At 39.6% G+C, this 20,150-nt stretch overlaps 1 protein-coding gene across 3 annotated transcripts in view; it reads right to left on the reverse strand.

The window, feature by feature from the left end:
* Positions 1 to 297: 297 nt before the first annotated feature.
* Mapk14 (mitogen-activated protein kinase 14) overlaps positions 298 to 20,150 on the reverse strand; it is a 69,727-nt gene continuing 49,874 nt past the window's right edge. The window contains exons 9-12 of one of the 3 annotated variants that reach the window (XM_047558027.1): positions 7,828 to 7,907; positions 6,370 to 6,448; positions 2,348 to 2,521; positions 298 to 1,740 (exon numbers count right to left, since the gene is read on the reverse strand). In XM_047558027.1, the coding sequence (XP_047413983.1) occupies positions 1,673 to 1,740; positions 2,348 to 2,521; positions 6,370 to 6,448; positions 7,828 to 7,907 (401 nt within the window). In that variant the 3' untranslated portion in view covers positions 298 to 1,672. Of the gene's footprint in view, positions 1,741 to 2,347; positions 2,522 to 6,369; positions 6,449 to 7,827; positions 7,908 to 11,795; positions 11,876 to 20,150 lie in introns of those variants that run through there. The other 2 variants (XM_047558026.1, XM_047558028.1) reach the window with 2 other exon arrangements.

Consider the following 20,150-nt stretch of genomic DNA (forward strand, 5'->3'; position numbering starts at 1 on the left):
ATACACGGGCCCTCGGGTAGCACAAAATGCCTGAAATTCAGAAAATCATGAAAACGATTCTTCTCCACCCCTGAGGATATTTCATCTTTATAAAGGTGAAAATACAAAATATCAAAATAATTTGCCCTTTCTCCCCATCAAAAGGAATCACATTCTTAAAGGATTCTGGCAAAATACAAAATTCTGAAACAAAATTTATTTCTCCCCAAACCAAGACCAAGAAATTAATCAATGTTAAGCTGCCTAGAAGACCCTTTTCCATAGAGGGGTGGAAAAGACACTTTGTGACTTTTTTTAAAAATAATCATTTAGAGAAAGATAGCAAAAGGAGTTTCTGGCCTCACGAGCTTTTATTTTTCACTTTGATTTTCATCATGTCTTAGCACTGGCTATTGGGAGTGAAGAGGACAACTTGTTTTCCAAAGTTTGGGATATTCCTGGGAAAAACCCTGATCTTTTCCATGACAGTTCCCCAAAAAGTTTGTTGAAAACCAGATGGCAAGAATGAAAATGCTATACATCCATCTATTCCATTTTTTCCACGGTTTTTACATCAAGAGCACCTGGAGTATCAATTGTGTTCATCACAAAATAGCGCTGGGGGCTGAATAGAGGATGAAGTCACTTCTGTAATATCAGCTAAGGTGACGCAGGGCTTCACTACCCACACAGATCTTCACAGGGCCTCCTGAAGAGACAGGGATGAGCAGCTGTGCATGCTCTAACAGCAAGACGTGCAAGACACATCCTCATTCTGCTAGAAATCAAGAGCACACAGGAAGCACACTGAGAGCGGGAACTTGCATCTGACTACTGGGGCCAATACTCAAGAGACCTCTGCACCAAAGGTGAGGGGTGAGCAGAGAAATGGCAACAACACCTGGGGGTGAGGGAGAAAGAAAAGCACATATATGCATGCGCACACATGGCTGCCTCGGAAGGCTGCCTGGCTGCTTCGGGCTCACAAGTAGCTGTCCAACAGCCCTGTCTACTTGGCTGGCTCAGAACTTCAGCAGTTGCGGTCTTTTAACGAACTATACCATCTTCTCTCCTCTTAAGGCACAAACATATTTACAGTTTCAGACATATTCTGTCAAGTTCTGAGACCCATAATAAGCAAGATGCTCACAGGCTAGTGCACAGCAGCCAGTTGGTCCTTTCGACTGTCTGCGTCGCTGGCCTGCTTCAGACCTGAAGTAGCCAGAAGGTGCGAGCCTTCTTTCTGTGCCACTGTGGTGTGTGACCAAGTCTACTCCCTACCATCAAGGTGGGGCCACAGGAGAGGCCGAAGTGGCAAAAGCATGACCAGAATAGGGACATTTAAATTTTTTTTCTTGTATTTAACATATCCTTAATAAGATGGCAGCCCTTATCTACCTGAGCCAACTTTCAGATAAAGCAGGCAGAGGCTGCCATGGAGTATCCACAACTCCACATAAAGTCACTGTGATCATAGTTTGCTCATATTATGCTCTTACTCTTCCACAAAGACAGACACACACATGCACACACATTAACACACACACATGCACACTGCGCACGCATACACGCACCCCTTCCACTATGGAGGAAATCTTTGCAACAAGAGGCACTTGAATGATATTTGGAGAGTTCCCATGAAAAGGCCTTCCCCTCACAGTGAAGTGGGATCAACAGAACAGAAACCAGGCGCTCAGGACTCCATCTCTTCTTGGTCAAGGGGTGGTGGCACAAAGCTGATGACTTCATCATAGGTCAGGCCTGGAAAATGGGAAGGAAAAGTGAGGTGTGAGAGTTTAGACTATTCTCTTTGCTGGCAGGCTCTATGCTCAAGAGTCTTCCTCCCATCAAGGGTTGGTGGTTTGTTCGGCTACTTCAAAGAACCTCCTGATTACTTATGTGCCACATCCTAATGGAACACTTGATTACACAGAAGTTCAAGGATACATGTATGAGAACCATTTCTTCTCATTTGTCTCATTGCTGAGTATCTCTTCTGTTTTAAAATTCTCTGGAAAAGGTGCTCAAAGAAAGCAGAGCACTCACAGCTGCAGCAATAGACAGTTCTGGCTTCTGAGATTTAACTAGAATTCTGAACTTGTATTTTATGGAAAGAATGTGAGAATGGACACAGGAGACATGGGTTCCATTCCTGGCTGTGTCCTTAATGAAGTCTAAGGCAACAGATTGGTCCATCAGAGAATACATTCATTCTGCACTAGAGATCCCAACTACAAGTTTCAGTGAGTTGACTATAACCATTCATGAGTTTTTATTTTTCCCATGGCATTTGGTTAGTGGTTTACCTAGAAAAGATTTTTAAATGTAAGCGCTCAAGGTACACATTTATCTTGGTCTTAAGACTTACTTTTCCACTCATCTATAAGGAGGTCCCTGCTTTCAAAGGACTGATCGTAAGGATCGGCCACTGGTTCATCATCAGGATCATGATACTGAGCAAAGTAGGCATGTGCAAGGGCTTGGGCTGCGGTGATTCTCTTATCTGAGTCCAATACAAGCATCTTCTCCAGCAAGTCGACAGCTGTCAGTACCCAAAGTTGGAAGGAAAAATGGAGACTTTTTAACATGTTTCAAAAAATTATGCTGTACTAATAAGCAAACACAGTTTTTACCCTTTATATCCAAACAAAAATTTCTCCTAAGTATCAGATCTAGGATATATTATTCCTTCTTTCCTTTGTGTGTGTGTTTGTATTTTGTATTTTTAGAGTACATTTCTGGGCTAGGAATGTGGCTCAGTGGTAGACTGTTTGCCTAGTATGCATGAGGCCCTGGGTTTGAAAATCTACACTGTATTTAAAAAATAATAATAATAATAAAGGAAAAAAGGGGAATTAAAAAAATTTTTTTAAAGTTGTAGATGGACACAATACCTTTATTTATTTTTTTAATGTAGTGCTGAGGATTGAACCCAGTGCCCCACATATGCTAGGCAAGTGCTCTACCACTGAGCTACAATCCCAGCCCTAAAAAGGGAATTTAAAAACTTTTCACTATGAAAAATTTCAAACATACAGAAACAGAAAAAAATAGAAACAACAGTACAGTGGACACTCACACATGCCCCGCCCCCATGTAAATTAATTTTGCATTTTATATTATATATATGTATTATTTTCTGAACTGTTTTAAAATTATAGAGCTACTTTGTACTCTAAATATTTTAGCACAAAGACATCTTCCTTCATAACCGTAATACTGTTGTTTTACTCAACAATTTCTAAACATTTAAAATCCTGTTTATGTTAAAATTCCTCCAATTATGTTAAAGTTGTCTTTTACAAATCATTTGTTGAAACCAGGATTCAGTTATGGGCCATGCATTGCATTTGATGTGGTTTCTATAGTCTCTCAATCTAGAAAAATCTCTTCTAACCTCTGTTTCTTCCTGGTTCAGATCTGGAAAGGCCCTCTAGTTGTCTTGAGAATGCCTGTTAGGAACTGTCAGGTTGCTTCTTTGTGTTATCATGTACCTACACCCTTGCTTTCCTCTATCCCCTCAATACCCCAAATCCAGAAGTTATATCTAAAAAATTGTTAAGACTCAGGTTAGACATTTTTGGCAAGAATGCATCACAGGTGATGCTGTGAACTTGATAGTGCATTTAAGGCCATTTTTCAACTGTTAATGATGTGAAACTTCATCAGTGGGTTAAAATGTTCCCCTTTTTCCCCAAGTAAATAAACTGAGAGTATTTGGCACCAGGTGAAAATCAGTTCCTTTCACTTAATGTTTTTAGCATTTACTGATTTTCCTTCCCAAAGGCAGTGATTTCATTAGGGGCTACAGAGTGGTGAAGTTTCTCATCTGTCTTTCTGGTAGGGATGTTCTGAGTCTCAGCACATAGGTAGACAGCACTTGGGAGGATGGCCGTGGTGGTAACTGGGGTGAAGCAGGATTTTTTAGACTTTGCAAATCTCTTCTTGGACATGGAGGGGGCAGGGATGGGTACTAAAGAGGAGGACAGCTTCTAGAAGAGATCAATTGTTATGAAACTGGAGGTCGTGAAAAGCCTGTTTTCCAGCCTGAGTTCAAAGTACTCACAGGAGCAATAAGGGTTTTAGGAGGATACAGAAACAAAGTGAATGTCCATGTGTTGGTTCAAGTTCATAAGTTTACCTTCTGAAGTACTGGGAGAATTGCCTGGATACATATTCTTACCATATTCTTTTCTTCTTAGAAAAGGACATCTTTTCAGTTTAAAACTGAACATGGATTACAGGGTAATCTGAATGTAAAAAATGTCATGTCCTCAAAACCAATACTTTGATGAGTAATAAGGTCAGCGATAAAAAATATTTCTCAAAGATCTTGACAGATGTAAATAAACAAACTAACATCAAAGGCAGTTTAAGTTTTAATTTGCATTTTGGGAAGAACAGTGAAATGAAGTCAGTGACTGGCAAAACAGCTGTTAATATTTATGTCCTTGGTGTACTCCTGCTCAGTTAATATCATGGGCACAAGCTCATGATCAGTTACACCACGTTCTGCCTGCCAGGCAAGGAAGACTCTTACTACAACACTATCACTGTTTGGCAACATGCTGTAAGAAATGTTTGAACTCTGAGAAACATAGAGTTGAGCACCAGATGGACCAAAGTTTCCATTCAACTTGTTAGCAGTCTGTATTGCTAAGTGGCATTTAGTTATTTTCAATGTTTAAATGTCATGATTCCAGAGAATGGGGACACCTATCAGGATGACCTAAATAAGTTGCAGGGCATATATATCTCCGCTTCTCTATAAAACGGAATTGAGAAATCTTTTTGAGTCTGTTAACAGAGAGGCAGACAGTAAGCACTGCCATGTCTAAAGCTTGGGGCTGATAAGATGAAAAAAGAATGGACGGACAGAAAGAAAGTTACCAGTGCACATCTTTTCCCTTTCCACAGCATCCTGGAGTACTTATGGCTCAAAGAGAGCTTCTCACAGATCCTTGAACTAGATAATATGGCTCAAATAATTCACCCAAAGTCCAATGACAGCAAGCCAGGGCAGACGCTAAACTAAACCAAACCCACGATGAGCTGTGGATTCATCCTTGAATATGATAGTGACCCAGCTGAGATCTGACATACTCTCCATCTCCAAGGCTGACATGAATTCATCCATAACTGTCCGGTGCTTCAAAGAGCACGCGCTTCATATTGTAAGAATTACTGCAGCCACACTGAGACTCTTCACAGTCACTATAAAGTACCTCAAAAGGTAAACTTCCTAGCTTTTACCCCAACTTCTGAAGAGGTCACCATAACTGTCAGTCCTCAAAAGGATAAAACTAAACTTGCAGCATAGCCATCAGGACCCTCACGCAGAGGGATGACCCACAAAGACTTAACACCCTGAGACTGAAGACCCACCCCTATAATATATTCTTCAACAAGGTGGGAAGGTTGAGTGTGCTGGCCGTCAGCACCACCCCCCTCCCTGCTTTAGGCAGGTCCTTCTGATCCTTCTGCAGCTAGCATTAAACAGCACTATCCACTACACCCACCTAGAGTCAGGAGCCAGAGCCTCGGGTAGAGCTGCTTTCTGCGGTCACCTGAAATGCACATCAGCCCCCCGGTTTTAAGGAATAGAGAAACTATCCCTCCCTCTTTCCCCACTATATTCAATACACATCTAAAGGAAATAAATCAGCATGTTGAAGGGAAAAAAAAAAAAAAAAAAAAAAAAGGAATAGAAGGACCCCTCCCCCCCGCGTTTTTGGAATTGAACCCAGGGCCTTGTGCATGCTAGGCAAGCACTACCAACTGAGCCATATCCCCAGCCCCAAAGGACCCCTTTTTTAGCCAAGGAATACACACTCTCAGTTGCCATTGTCACTTCCTTTTGCCAAGAATCCTGGAGATGATGGGGGAACAGAAAGGAATATAGAGCTGTTCCTTAAAGTTTGAGATGGTATATTAGCTACACAAAGAAAAAATGGTTAAGCTTCTGAGGGGCAGAGGAAGAAGAGGCTATGAGGAGAGTACTCAAATGTGGAGGAAATCAGGTGGGTCTGCTAAACACTCTGTACTTCAGTTGATTCTGTCCTCAACTCGGGGCATCAAAAATCAATGGCAGCTGTGAAGAGTCTCAGATTTTCTTCTGTACCTCTTTCTTCCTGCCTCCCAACTTTTCTCCCAAGTTTCCCATTTTTTTTCTCTTTTCTTCACTGTACCAGCCCATCTCTCTCACCAAATTGTGATCCAGAAATACATAAACATGTCATGTGATTTTTTTAAAATAATCCAACAATACAAACACCAATAAAAAAGATTTAATTAGTGGTACCCTATTTGTTCAAAAGGAAAAATTCTTCTCTAAATTGTTAATTTTCATAAATATTTCAATACCATGAAATGAGGAAATGGTCAACTTACCCAGGGGATTGGCACCAATAAATACATTTGCAAAGTTCATCTTCGGCATCTGGGTCAAAGACTGAATATAGTTTCTTGCCTGTAAAAACAAGGGTCTTCAGAATGACTTTGTTCAACAATGGTACTGCCCTCAAAAAGTCTTGGTCCTGTTAAGGAACGAGTGTTAACTGACCATCTGCTCACTATGCAGACTGATGACTACTACCGCTGATTTAAAGACTTCTCTTGTACTGCCTCCCTAACTTCTCCACTTACAATCATCACCTTTATTTATTCCTGCTATCTCTCAGTTACAGTTCACGTGAACAAGACTGCTAACTAATTCAGTTCTCTTTCATTGGTTTCCTGATCACAGGATTGGAAGTTTAAAACTGAAATTTAAAACAAAGGCCAAGATACCTAAGAAGTAGTCCTTTCTGAAAACAGCCTTCCTAAACAGCTAAAAGTGCCAGAAAAGCAGTAGAGAATCTTTCTGATTTGAAAAGAAAGTTACAGGAACTGGTCATATACACACATGGTTGCAAACCCTTTCAGCTTGAGTGTATAGATAAAAGGAGGAAGGGAAAAGAGAGGTAAGAAGACCTGTCTCTCCAGAGAACAATCATCCCTTTAATAAGGACAAATAAAAACACTGCATGAATATAACTTAAATAGAAACAAAGTCACTGGAAAAGGCCTCCTGTGATGCTAACCTGGTTCCCCAAAATAATAAGGGCACCTGATAAAGAAATGCCCCAGTCACCTCTGAGGACAAAACTAGAGTAAGGTTAAATGGTAAAGAAAAGACCTAACCCTACCTAAATATTCATATTTATTCTGTATGATTTGTGTATTTTTTAAAAATTTATTTTTATTGTAAACAAATGGGATACATGTTGTTTCTCTGTACATGAAGTAGAGGCATACCATTTGTGTAATCATACATTTACCTAGGGTAATAGTTTTTGATTCATTCTGTGATTTGTGTATTTTTTAAAAGTATAGTGTACCCATTTAGTACTGAGTATCTGATAGTTTTTTTTTTTTTTTTTTTAAATAACTAAAATCATCTTTTGGTCATTAAAAAAAAGGAAAAGCTGCTAATGATCTCTGGTTAACTGCCTTTGATGAAGTTACCATATGATGTCATACCCTAACTATAGGCACAGGACCTACAAAAAAACAAACAGTCCCTTGAGTACCAAATTCATAAAACCAAATATAAAAGAAACATCATTTTCTATTTACAAGCCTATGTTATAGTCTCAATATTTTATTCTCATTCTCAATGAGATGACATTTTATCCCAAATACCAACATCCTGCAATAGTACACAGGTGGTCACTGCCTTAGTAGTCCTCAAGGCACATGCAAGCATTCAGTGACATTAAGAACTGTGTTGGTTACACAGAGGCAATAAAATGAGGATGTGGCCTTCTGAATTGAACACCCCTGTACAGTCAGTCTATTTATTCTCACCTCATGGCTTGGCATCCTGTTAATGAGATAAGCAGGGGGTGTCCCCGTCAGACGCATAATCTGCTGAAGCTGGTTAATATCTTAGATGCCTAGTCAAGGGCATTGTTAAACATACAGTGCAAAAAATAACTTTCAACTCAAATTTCAAGAAAGGTCAAAAAGCCACCTCAAAACAAAAAACCTGCTCCCCCCCACCTTGGTCAGAGCCCAAGGTTACATGTTAAGGCATGCTTTGGTGAATGGCATGAGTTATTAGGCCTGTAGTCAGTGAATGGCCATGCAGATAAGAAAAATGAATTTTCTTTGATGTTAGCATCATCTTTAAGGTCAAATATTTTGGGTTCCCTGGAAACAGATTGCTCCTTGATCCAGGATGCCAGCCAGAGAACTGTCTTCATGTAACTGACAGCCAACACCTGTTTGCCTGTCAGATAAATACAGATGATTGAGAAAATTTTGCCTCAACTTTAGACAAAATATCTGATGTATGCATTCAAGGAATAGATTCAATTTTTGTGGCACAGGTTCTCCAAGGCACCACCCCTCCAAATTAAGATACAAGTGGAGTGTGGGTTGATAAACAATGCCAAGTTTCAAAGACATTAGTAGCAGTACATTTAAAACACATGCCAAAAACATACATTGGTAAGTTAAGAAAGGGAAGATGGGGAAGTTTGAAGCTAATGGCAAAGACAAAATAGAAGTCACAGGCTGCTGACCATATCATAGCATGCCACAAATGTCTGTCATTCCTGTTAAGTCTCTCCAATGAGTAAATACATAAACGTCACTTAACAAGCAGCTGGGAGAAAGTGGGCAAATGTTCTGAAATTATCTGCAACAGGGGAACTCTGGGGTTTTCCTTACATACAAGCACATATTTAAGTTGCGCTCCAAACTTCACTTTTAACTGTGCCGTCAATATTAACACAGACCCCTTCATTTAAAATATCATAAGAACTTGTAGTTTATTATGCATTCCTACTGAAAGTAGAAGTGATGGTATCTGTTGAATCCCCAACATAATTCAATAAACCCCTTTTCTATTCCCTTTCTTAAAACTATTGATTCCCTCCTTCAGCTGAAGCCTTACCTTCAGTAAGAACCCTGGCCAAGTCATTTCACTTTTTATTGGCTTCCCTGAATAATCTTCCCACTTCAGATCATTTTCTGAACTCAACTCCCTGGTGGTCAGATCACTGCTGATGCAAGCTGGAGGTAGGGTATGGGGACACAGCGGGGCCCTATGTTCCACTTTGCCTTTCCTGCTACACAGGCCCAAAGACAGAGGCCGGCAAATTAAAAAAAGCATTCTCACAACAAACTGTAGACTCACTTTAAACAAACTGCATGACAAACAATACTTTGCATGCCAAGAGAATAACAGAAGGGGGCTCACAAAGTAAGCCAGCACGAGCAGTTTGCCAGTCAGGTCTTCAGACACCAGACGCCCAGCAACCTCGCCTCTCCTTTCTGTGAATAGGACTCTGCCTGAACATGTCTGCTTTTGCCTCCTTTTAGTCAAAATAGGTGATTTATCCCCCTGCAGGTTAAGATTATATTTCTGAAGGAAAATGTGAATCAGGCTTTGCTTTCTTAGTATTTTTTCTTCTTTCACTGGTTACTATAGGAGCTGCGATACTAATCAAATGAATTCTAGGTTTAGGCATTCGTCATGACCATTTATCCCTTACTATGGCACATCCTAACTTGTTCCCAGGCCATTACTGTATTCTCTTAATCAGAATGTCTGATTACTTATTGATTGAATTTCCTCAAAAATGATGGCATCACTACTTCATTACTTTTCAGGAGTAATGAAAACCGTTGCAGACTTTGTTTACTACATTTCTCCACTAATGTCTCTTTTAATTTTTAAAATCTTTGAACAGTTTTACTCACCTGGCTTTGTTATTTTTCCATTCTGTACTCCACACATCATGTGCTTTTAAGATAAAAAGGTCACTAACTTTGGAAAATGTCACTAATATCAAGTTAGTCTTGCCTACCTTTTTGAATAAACTACTTTTATCCCTTGCCACAACTGTGTAGGGGAAAAAAACTCCTTTCTTATTCCTATACCCAATACTACATTATTTGAGTAAGTTCTTTTTTCTGGACCTCAATTTCATCATGCCCAATGTGTACTAGTGCTATTGAAAGATATGGTGTATCCCACTTCACATCAGATAAAGACATTTCATCATTAAGCTATGTACATGTCTCTTTCTTTAAAATAAATGATGGATTAATGATAGATAAGTACAATTTTACCTATACTTTGTGTTTCAGAACTTCTTGTAACTAACAGCACATACATATCTATAGGGCAGATGGATGGGGTGGGAGAGGGGGCTGAGAGAGTTACTAGTGGGCATTCCCAGGGAATGAATTTGCTGTCTCAGTCTCATTAGCACTATTCATTAATTAACTGGCTTCTTCCAACCCTCCCGCTGTCCTCGAACCTTTTACTAGCCAATCTTTCTAAGCAAATGCTTTTAAAACAACAATAATCACCTGTCCTTCCTAAGCATCATCTCATTTCTCCTTTGAGTCACTCTAATCCAGCTTCTGCTATTTCATAAAGCAAAAGAAACACCTCTTCAGGTTGACACTGTAGTCAACAGTTCTGTCGATGACTTTTATACTGTACAATCACATGAGATACAGTTTGGATTGTGTTATCAGAATATTTGGGATCTGTACTCAACACTGCCAAATGACTCAATTCATGCCTGAGCAAGTCAAGGCTTTTCTGTGTTCTTGCTTCCTTATCTTAAACAAGGAAATGAAACAGAACCAGCACATCCTTTTACATTCTTCGGAGTGGAAAGAGAACTACTGGGTATCATGGTCCTTTTAAGAGACGTACAGATACATACTAGATGATGGTATTCTTTATTTTGTCAGGGACATGATAACAGTTAAACTCACCTGCTTATGCCTGCCTGAACCACAAGGCAGTCTTCCCAAATGGGCAAAGGGCCCTTCTGTCAGAAACATAGGAAGGAGAATCCAGGAAGGTGAAGCTGGAGCTTGGCTCCACAGTTCTTTTTTCCCCTTTTGTCCAACTGCCTGGCAGCTGATTGAGGGGGAAACAGGAGAAAGGCTGGGCTTTTACAGCTTCTATCCTATCTCTGGTCCTCCAAATGATCAATAGTAGAAAATCATAACCAAAGTAAGCCAGAGACACATTCCCATGGCTTCTGTCTAAATCCCTGCTTAGAGAAGAAAAGTGCTAGCTCTAAAGTCTTTTCTCAGGTTAGTCAACTAGTAATTACCCAGGAAAGCTATGGGAGGAAGGATTTACAACTACAGTCCTACGGATCAGAGATGTCTGGAGTGGCAGCATTTCCCCTGAGTGGTCTGAAGGGTGGGGAGAGAGGGAGCCCAATGGGAACACACACCTTGCACAGGATGTGTGAGTTGTCAACTCTAAAATAATAAAAAGCAAGTAACTTTTGCAAAGGGACAACAGGGTACATAAAATGCACATTTCATTTTTACCCCACATTTCATTCTTTTAGTTATGAATTTACATGGTGAGGCTTACACTTTGAGATTGAACACTAACCAAAAAGTGAAAAAGCTCTTGAGTAAGTGAAACTTCTTGTAGGAGATGAAGTCAGGGCTTGAAAACAGAGACACTAATTTTCTATAAATCTCTTGCAATGAACTTGAATCTCAAATCTCATTTTTACTAAGATACAATTGCCCATAGGAGGTCCCATGATCTAAGTATGTACCCAGACAGAGAGAGCAAACACACTCATGCATGCAAGCAGGCACACGCATGCACACACGGATGTGTGCACACACATGCGCACACAGGTAAACCTCATCTTGGAAGTTGGCACACAAAGTGCACGCGTGCTTACAAACATAGTAGGATCAGAGTACAGACTGCAGAAGGCAAGTGGCAGAGACTCCCAACAGGGCAGGTAATTACAATCAAAGCATCAACTCACAGACTCTGAGGAGATTTTCTTCAAAAGCTCAGCCCCTGGGGTTCCAACGAGTCTTAAAATGAGCTTCAACTGATCAATATCTAATGGTGGACTATAAAGGAAAATGTTGGGACAAAATAAAAATGAAAAACAAACAATAATAAAATAAAACAAAACAAACAAAATATCTCAAACATAAAAATTAAAAACCCCAAACCAAACCAAAATGTGAATTAATCTAGGTCAAGCTTTCTCAAGATGGCCACTTCAGGGAGGACATATTCCTCCCATACAAAGATTCAAAATGCTGCCACACACATACCCAACTTATATTTATTTTATACCACTGTTAACACCATGTACTGTAAAGTGAGATGACTTTAGTGGGGTCATAGCTAAAACACAAAGGCTCCGCTGAGTCCATGTGCTCAGTCTACACCTACCTTCTCCCCTTCCTCCAAAGCACCAGTACTCAGTCAAGCGCACAGTACTGGAAAGTCAAGGGTTACAGAAAAGAAAAAAGCCACAGAGCACAGGAGCTGGGGATGTAGTCTATTTGGGAATATTCCCCTAAGGCTTGACCTAAAGGGCTTGTAATATGACAGTGCAAGGCCTGCAAGGATCTGGAAGCCTGACCACTTGAGCTGCCCTCTAGAAAACTCTCCCTCCCACGCTGGCCACAGCAAGCAGAGAACTGTGAGTGACAGCCGGCTGGCCGGCAGAGGGCACTCTCCCACTGCACGTTCTTTCAAGAACACTGTAACAGAGCAGAACAAAGAAGGGTGCAACCTTTTAAAAGCAAAATGAAAATTGAATGCTTAACAAATTTCTCACATCCTAAAAGCTCTAAATACTAACTCCCAGTATCCAAATCTTCATTCTGGCAGCCAGCACTTCAATATATATTTGTATGTGCACGTATTAACCAGAAGACAAAAAGTTTCCACTTGTCATATTGCTTTTAACCTTGCCTAAGAAAAAGGAAGTTAAAGGAGAAAAAAAAAATTATAAAATAGCTTTTAATATTTTCTGTGAGCATTTGACTAGCTTATCCACATCTGTGCTGCCATTCAGGGGAGGGAGGAGAGGACAATGACCTTCAGACACGACACCTGTCAGGTTTTTCACATGATTAGCCCTTTTTCAACTTTAGGTCTCAGCTTAAACTTCACCCCTCAGAGACCTCCCCAGTCTGAGTGGTCTGAAGTCTGGGGAGAGAAGTAGCCCTGCTGGGAACACACACCTTGTACAGGATGTGTGAGCTGTCAACTCTAAAATAATAAAAAGAATACCCCACCCCTTATTCTCGCTCTCAACATCATGCTTGGGGACATCACAGCACTTACACAATCTAGAGTTACTTCGTGTGCTCACTGTCTGTCACCTCTCCTGGTCTGAGGCTCTGTGCAGGCGGGAGCCACTCTGCCTGTTCAACACCTGTCCCCAGTACTTAGCTTAACATTTAGTATATGAGAGACACACAAAATAATAGAGGAGAGAATAGAGCAGGATGAAAGAAAATATTTTTGCTTATGGTTATACATGTAAGGGCAAGATGGTGTAACTTAATAACAATGGCTTCTGCAAGCCATAGTTGCCTAAGTTACAGGAATTACTTATGCAACAGGATGACAGGCATCTTGCATTTTTTTTTTTTTTTTTTTTTTTTGAATCCCCAGATCAGAAATCTACTTAAATAGAAGAAATTTCTAGACAGGAATCAACAAACCCCAACCCACTGCCTGTTTGATATATAAAGTTTTACTGGAATGCAGCCATGTTCATTTGTTTATATACTGTTTATAGCTGCTTACACACTAAAGTAAGTTATAGGAGAAACCACATGATTTCCAAAGTCTGAAATATTTGCTATCTGGCCCTTTAAGAAAAGGTGTACTGAAGGCTAAGGTAGGAGGATCCAAGTTCAAGACCACCCTGGGCAACTTGAGACCCTGTCTCAAAATTAAAAAAAAAAAATTAAAAGGGGTGGGGATATGGCCCAGTGGTAGAGCACCCCAGGAATCAATCCTCACTTCCACCAAAAGAAAAAAACAAAAAGAAAGAAAAAAAAAGAAAAGGTATGCTGGGTATGCAGAACTCTATCTTAGACCCAAATAACTGTGTCCTATTGAAAACAAGAATAAATTAAAAACAAGTCCATTCACATAAGTTATTTCTAAATTAAGAATAGTTGAAAACTTTGTCATCTACAAATGACAAAAAGCAGTGTGTTCTGAGGGTAAAATTTAAACACAGGTTTCTTAGTTCAAGGTGTTAACCAGAAACATTTTTTAAAACATGCTTGTGGGGGCAGACCAGGAGTGGGAGAATGAGATGGACATTGTCTTCCTCTAACATAATCAGATTAATTATAATGGAAATCAGCAAAGGATTTGTTAATTTCTCAATTTATAAAAATTTATAAAGTTCTCTCACACTCTCTTTAGGAACACATAACAGAATTGCTACCCCAATGAGAAAAAAACGAGACTACTTCAACTCTCAAACAGGTGATTTTACAATATGTACATCAAAATGAATCTCTAAAAGCTGCTGAGACTGGTGCTGTTGCTGAAAAGACTTTTTCTGACTACTTGAAGGCAGTAAAATTTTATATTCCCTTTAAGAAGACAGAAGTCTGAGCTGATAGCACTAACTTCACCCTAACCTATGTGAAGAAAATGCAGCTCCCACTGTTCACAGTGGCTCACCACACCTGTGAGCTGGGGATCCCGTGTCCTCCTCCCGTCTCCTGGTGTGAAACAATCTTAGGACTAAAGACTCAAACCCCAATTCCTCGACATCAAGCTACTTTTCTGACTGCCTGAATGCATTCAGTGCTTCAAATCACACAAAATATTCCAGGCACTTCAAAGTTTCCAAGTTCTTATTTATGCAAGTTATAAATGAGAATATCCTTCACTATCTCTTTGTGCCAAGCCTTTTCTCTTCCTATTGACTTTTCAAAGTCCTCAAACAAGAACTCTGCCATTAAGTCTTCCTGGATATCTTGAATTTGAATTAATTCTGCCCGCCCTCAACAATTTACTAGTACCTTTATTATACTGCTTTTATCATTCCATCTTTTTTTTTTTACAGACAAACATTTGTTCAAGTAATTCCTACAACTCACTTTGCACTCAGTCTGATCATTCTGGTTTTGAGGATAGACACATTTTATCTTTAGTACATTCAATGAAGAAGTATGACAATACCAGCTGACTTGAAAAGACTTGCTGTAATATGCTTTTCAACTCCATTCTACCACTTCACCTTGTTCTCAAAACCCAGAATGATCATGGGCTATGGAAGGTTTAAATACAAAGAAGTAGTCCAGAAAAATCGCTACACTTAATAATGAGCCTAACAAAGATCCCAGTCAACTCACTGAGAAGTGCTTACACCACAGAGCATACAAATATAGTGCCGCGAATGTGTAAGGGCCATGGACACAGGGTTGATAGAGCATAACAGCTAATATTTAGGAGATTAGTAAACATATAATATAAAATGAAAATCCAGTTAGTATCTAAAAGCACTTGCATGAGGACAGTCAAAGCATGAAAACCTCAGAAGAAATCACAATAGGCTCTTCAAAAGATGGCAAATCCATTGAAATACAGGCCAGTCTTCCCACAGGACCAGCTACTGTAAGGCCACTACATTTGTCCAGGCACTTAAGGTCAGATGGAGCCTCCAGTAGCTACATAAGCAGAGCAAAACAAAATTTACTACATTATGACAGTTAGCTAATGCCACAGCAAGCCATCCTTCCTAACAGGCTTAGTATCTTTCCCCTAGGTAGAAGACCAAGTTTACTGTCAGTTCAAAATGGGCTTTAATTGTAATGATCACAAATTTTAAAATCATAAGTCTCCAGGCTTGTTTTTAAAACAAATGAAGAAAAAGACATAAGGCCTTAAGATTGAGTTTTAGAGTAAGTTCTCTGAAACAGAAGCAAAAGGTAGTCAGATTGAACAGGTAAGGACAAAAACAAACGATGATGACAAAACCCCTAAGGGTAATGATAATCAGAGGAAAAGTAAAAGAGGGACGGATATTCTAGTCATTTCTAAGCGCTCCAGGCAAACTCCTAGAAAACCCCTCAAGGCCAGGGAGTTGAAGATGAACAGGACAGGTAACAGGACCTAGCTGCTTGTGAGTTGCAGCTTTCAAGAACTAAATGCACACAAGGTTAGAATACTGAATCTTTTGGAAGGGCGAGAAGTGCTTCTAGTGACAAAACAGGATGAACTCAAATGAAATCCAACCTATTTCCTTCTCTTTTGGGTTGTCAAAATAGTCATTTTCACTGTAACACACACACACACACACACACACACACACACACACACACACACACACACGCTTTCTTAAGGTACCCTAGGTTTACTGACAAACCTGAGAAGTCTAGCTTTTTCCAAGTTAAACAAAAAAGGGCAAATGACAATCTAATAAAACATTTTTCTTCTTCAACATTTATTGTAATACTTGCTTTTAGAGTCTACAGTGAAATATTTTTTTTTTTTAAAGGAGGAAGAATATTTGAAACCAACTGCTGAAAGTGATGGGTAAATGTGACTGAGATGGGGCGCTCCAGAAGCCTGGGCTCAACTGCCCACATCATCCCATAATCTGGTGAAGTGCACACAGATGTTCATTATATTATTCTTTGTCTTGTAAAGTGTCTGAAATATTTCATAACCTGCTTGGAAAATATCAAATGGAGAAACGAGTAACCATAAAATTAACGGGACAACTTAATACACTAAGAAAGTGCACATGAAGTGCAGGCCATTTAGCACATCTGGTAGAGTGCCTGCCTTGCATGCTCGAGGCCCGGGTTCGAGTCCCAAGCACTGTGGGAATGTGGAAATTACAAACAAAGAAAGTGCACATGAGCAGAGCAGCATATGTCCTGGAAAGTGGACTACATAACTCAGCAGCCCCATCATCCTCTGGCAAATGCAATACCATTTCTATTAAAAAGAAGGGGTGGAGCTTTAACACAGGAAAGAAGCTTACTTGATTACTTAGGAAAGGAAATCAACAACACACAAAGGCTGTGATTTCTGGTAGGAAAAACTGTACTTGATACAGTATAGGGCTACAAAATTCATTTTCTCTCTTCCTTAAGCTGCAGTGTCAAGATCAGTTAAATACCTTCTTACTGGCTCACTCATTTCAAAATCAGCATCTGAATAAGTTAGCATTCCACCTGAAGAGACATTTTGACTTTTCCCTCCTTCTAATATCAAATTGTCAGTTGTGTCCACTTAACATACCCAGTCATCAATGAGGCTTACAGAAAAGGGCTTCCTTCTTTATTATTAAGCCAGATGGAAGGATTCACGAAAACAGCAGATATTAGTGATGACTGCTCAACAATGTAAATATAATTAACGCTATTGAATTATTAACTTAAAAAATGGTCAAAATGGTAAAATTTGTTTTATATATTTTACCACAATAAAAATTAAAATGAATTTTGTTATATAAAATATTCTGAATCACAAAATTATTTTAAATTCAGTTAAATTACACTAGCCAAATTTCAATATCCACACAACCTAGTGGACCCCAACACCATAATGGACATATGTGATACTTGCAATATCACAAAAAGTTCTATAGGACAGTTCTTATCTAGAAGCTAAGACCACCAGCTCCAAATACACAATAATAATTAAATAAGGAAAACCACGAGAAACAGGCGCACTCCAGCAAGCATCACCCTCTCTAAGTTGCCTCAGCAATCAGGAGCATTTAAAAACCATCAATAATCTGTAGCTGCATACTTTTAGAGCCAAAGGACAGGGTGTGGGGCCAGTACATTTTCCAAAGGTTTAGAAAAGAGAAGTTCTAGAAATCAAAGGATTAGAAAAGATACTGGAAGGAACTCTTTGATCTCAAGCGTATCTTAAGAAAAATGACAAAGACTTTCCAAATAATCTTTTCCAGGATCAGCCAAGGTAAAAAACTAAATTCAACTGGGTTAAATGCTAGTTGTACTCAACCACCAGTTGCACGTCAGAATCACCTGGAGACTTTTAAGTCTTACACTAAATCCTGGGCTCTGATCCACACCAACTGAAGTCTTTAGAGTGATGCCCAGATCCCAAAATGATTCTGATACACAGTAAAGATTAAGAAGCACTGTGCTAGAACATAAGTGACTGTACACTCCAGGCAAGAAAAAATAATGTCAAACACTTCCCTCTCTCCTCCGTGTCAGGCAACCAGAGCTATGTCTCACAGATGACAACTGATAACAGGGTTAAGTATACTACAAATACAAACCCTTCAAATTCAATGTCTACAATCAAGGAAAATGTCCAGAAAAGAGTCAACTAGAAAGAAAGAATTCTCAAGTATCAAAAAATGAAGGGGCTGGGGAGATAGCTCAGTCGGTAGAGTGCTTGCCTTGTAAGCACAAGGCCCTGGGTTCGATCCCCAGCACCCCTCCCAAAAAAAAAATCCTCAACCTGAGCAATTTAGCAAGGCTCTAAGCAACTTAACAAGACCCTGTCTCTGAAAAATGAATCCCGCCAGGCATGATAACACACACCTATAATCCAGCAACTTGGGAGGCTAAGGCAGGAGGATCACAAGTTCCAGGTCAGCCTTGGCAACCCAGCAAAACTCTGCCTCAAAATAAAAAAATTTAAAAAGAATGTAAGCTCAATGGTAGAGGACCACTGGGTTTAATCCCTAGTACCTGCCCCCTCCCCCCAAAAAATTCCCTATTAAAGGTTAAATGCTAGGTATGCAAAAGGGAATGTTTCTTACAGGATGAAAGTTAGCATTCTAAAAGGGTCATACCACACTGCTTTGCATACTTTCTATCACTAGTCTGCCAAGAGATCTATCTTTACCACCTGTCAAAGAATCGAAACAATAACAATCCTTAATGATTCACAGGTAGATAATAAAGTGGGTGGAGGGAGAGAGAAATTGTTTTCAAAGGCCATAATGAATATGATACCTATACTGGCAGGTTCTGGTCTAAGGGCTTTACAGATAGCATTTCACTGAATTCTCACAAGGACTTTGTGAATTATATACTATTACTAGCATTTTATGATTAAGGAAATTGAGAGACAATGCAGGTTAGAAAACTTCTTTACAGTCACACAGCTGGAAGTAAAAACTAAGATCAAAACCCAGAAGTTTGATTCCAAGGCACGGTCTCCTCAGTGTCCTATACTGTCTCTCTGCCACGATGTGTGACTATGTAGGCAAGTGTGCTGTGACTGGCCGAACAGAAGCTCGAGATACAGAGGCCAAGAAGAGGCAGGGGAGAGGGGAACAGAGGACAGCCTCAGGGTAGCATCTGCTCCAGGGCAAACCAAATTTCCCCTAATTCTCTCAACTAGAACTGTATATACCAGATTTCTAAGAAACAGATGTAAAACAACTTTAAAAAAGATTAGGGAGGCATGCTAGGTATTTAACTTAAAATCCAGGGGTGGGAACTGATAAGGTCGGCTAAGTATAGGCAGACTGAATTCTATCAATCCAGTGATACGAAGAGAGAAATGAACTGCTTTACCTAGGGAATAGAAGTTTTTTGGAGCTAACAAGGCAAATATATTCTGTCTAGCAGAAGACAGGAAAGAATTTGTGGACAGACTATGTTAGCATAAAAATAACAGTCACCATAGAAATATATCCTGAACAATAAATGACATTCTGGTTTGTAATCTTAATGGGTTTATTTAGGTAAGAGGTTAAAACAGTTTTTAGATCTCTAAGCATGACCAAACACAGGTAGCTGTAGCATTTTTTAAAGCTCCACGAAAACCATCTGAAGGTCACTTAATTAAATTTTATAAAAATCACCCAAACTAATTCTAGACATATATTTTAACAATCTTTCTCCCCTAAAAATCTTCTCCAAGTGGGACTGATGGGTGTTCCAACAAACTACATTTTGATGACAATATTACCAAATCATGAAATAAACATATAGCAGTTAGGAAAGGGGATGAAATGAAGGGCTATGGTAAGATGTAAACCAGACAAGTCTGGGACTAAATTGAAGTTTGGCTACCATGTGGGATAAAGTTGTGCTGGAAAACAAAGGCACATGACATGCTGACCTTCTCACTTCTTGCTTTTACTATTTGTTGTTAAACAACAAACACAACAAGAGTCAGCAGGTTTGCCATAACAGAGACCAAACATGGCCAAACATAACAGCAAGAGATCCTTGATCTGTAAATGGGTATCTGTGCTCATGAAGATTTTGTACAGTTGATTAAACCTGTCAGTGGGATCTACAGCTTCTCATGAGTACGCTCTGGTCTTAAAACTGCTGTGGAAAGACTGACATACAGGATTTGCTGCAAAAATATGACAAATGAAAGGGCTTTC

This window comes from Sciurus carolinensis, chromosome 7, assembly GCF_902686445.1.
Source record: "Sciurus carolinensis chromosome 7, mSciCar1.2, whole genome shotgun sequence".
NCBI classification, from domain to species: Eukaryota; Metazoa; Chordata; class Mammalia; order Rodentia; family Sciuridae; genus Sciurus; species Sciurus carolinensis.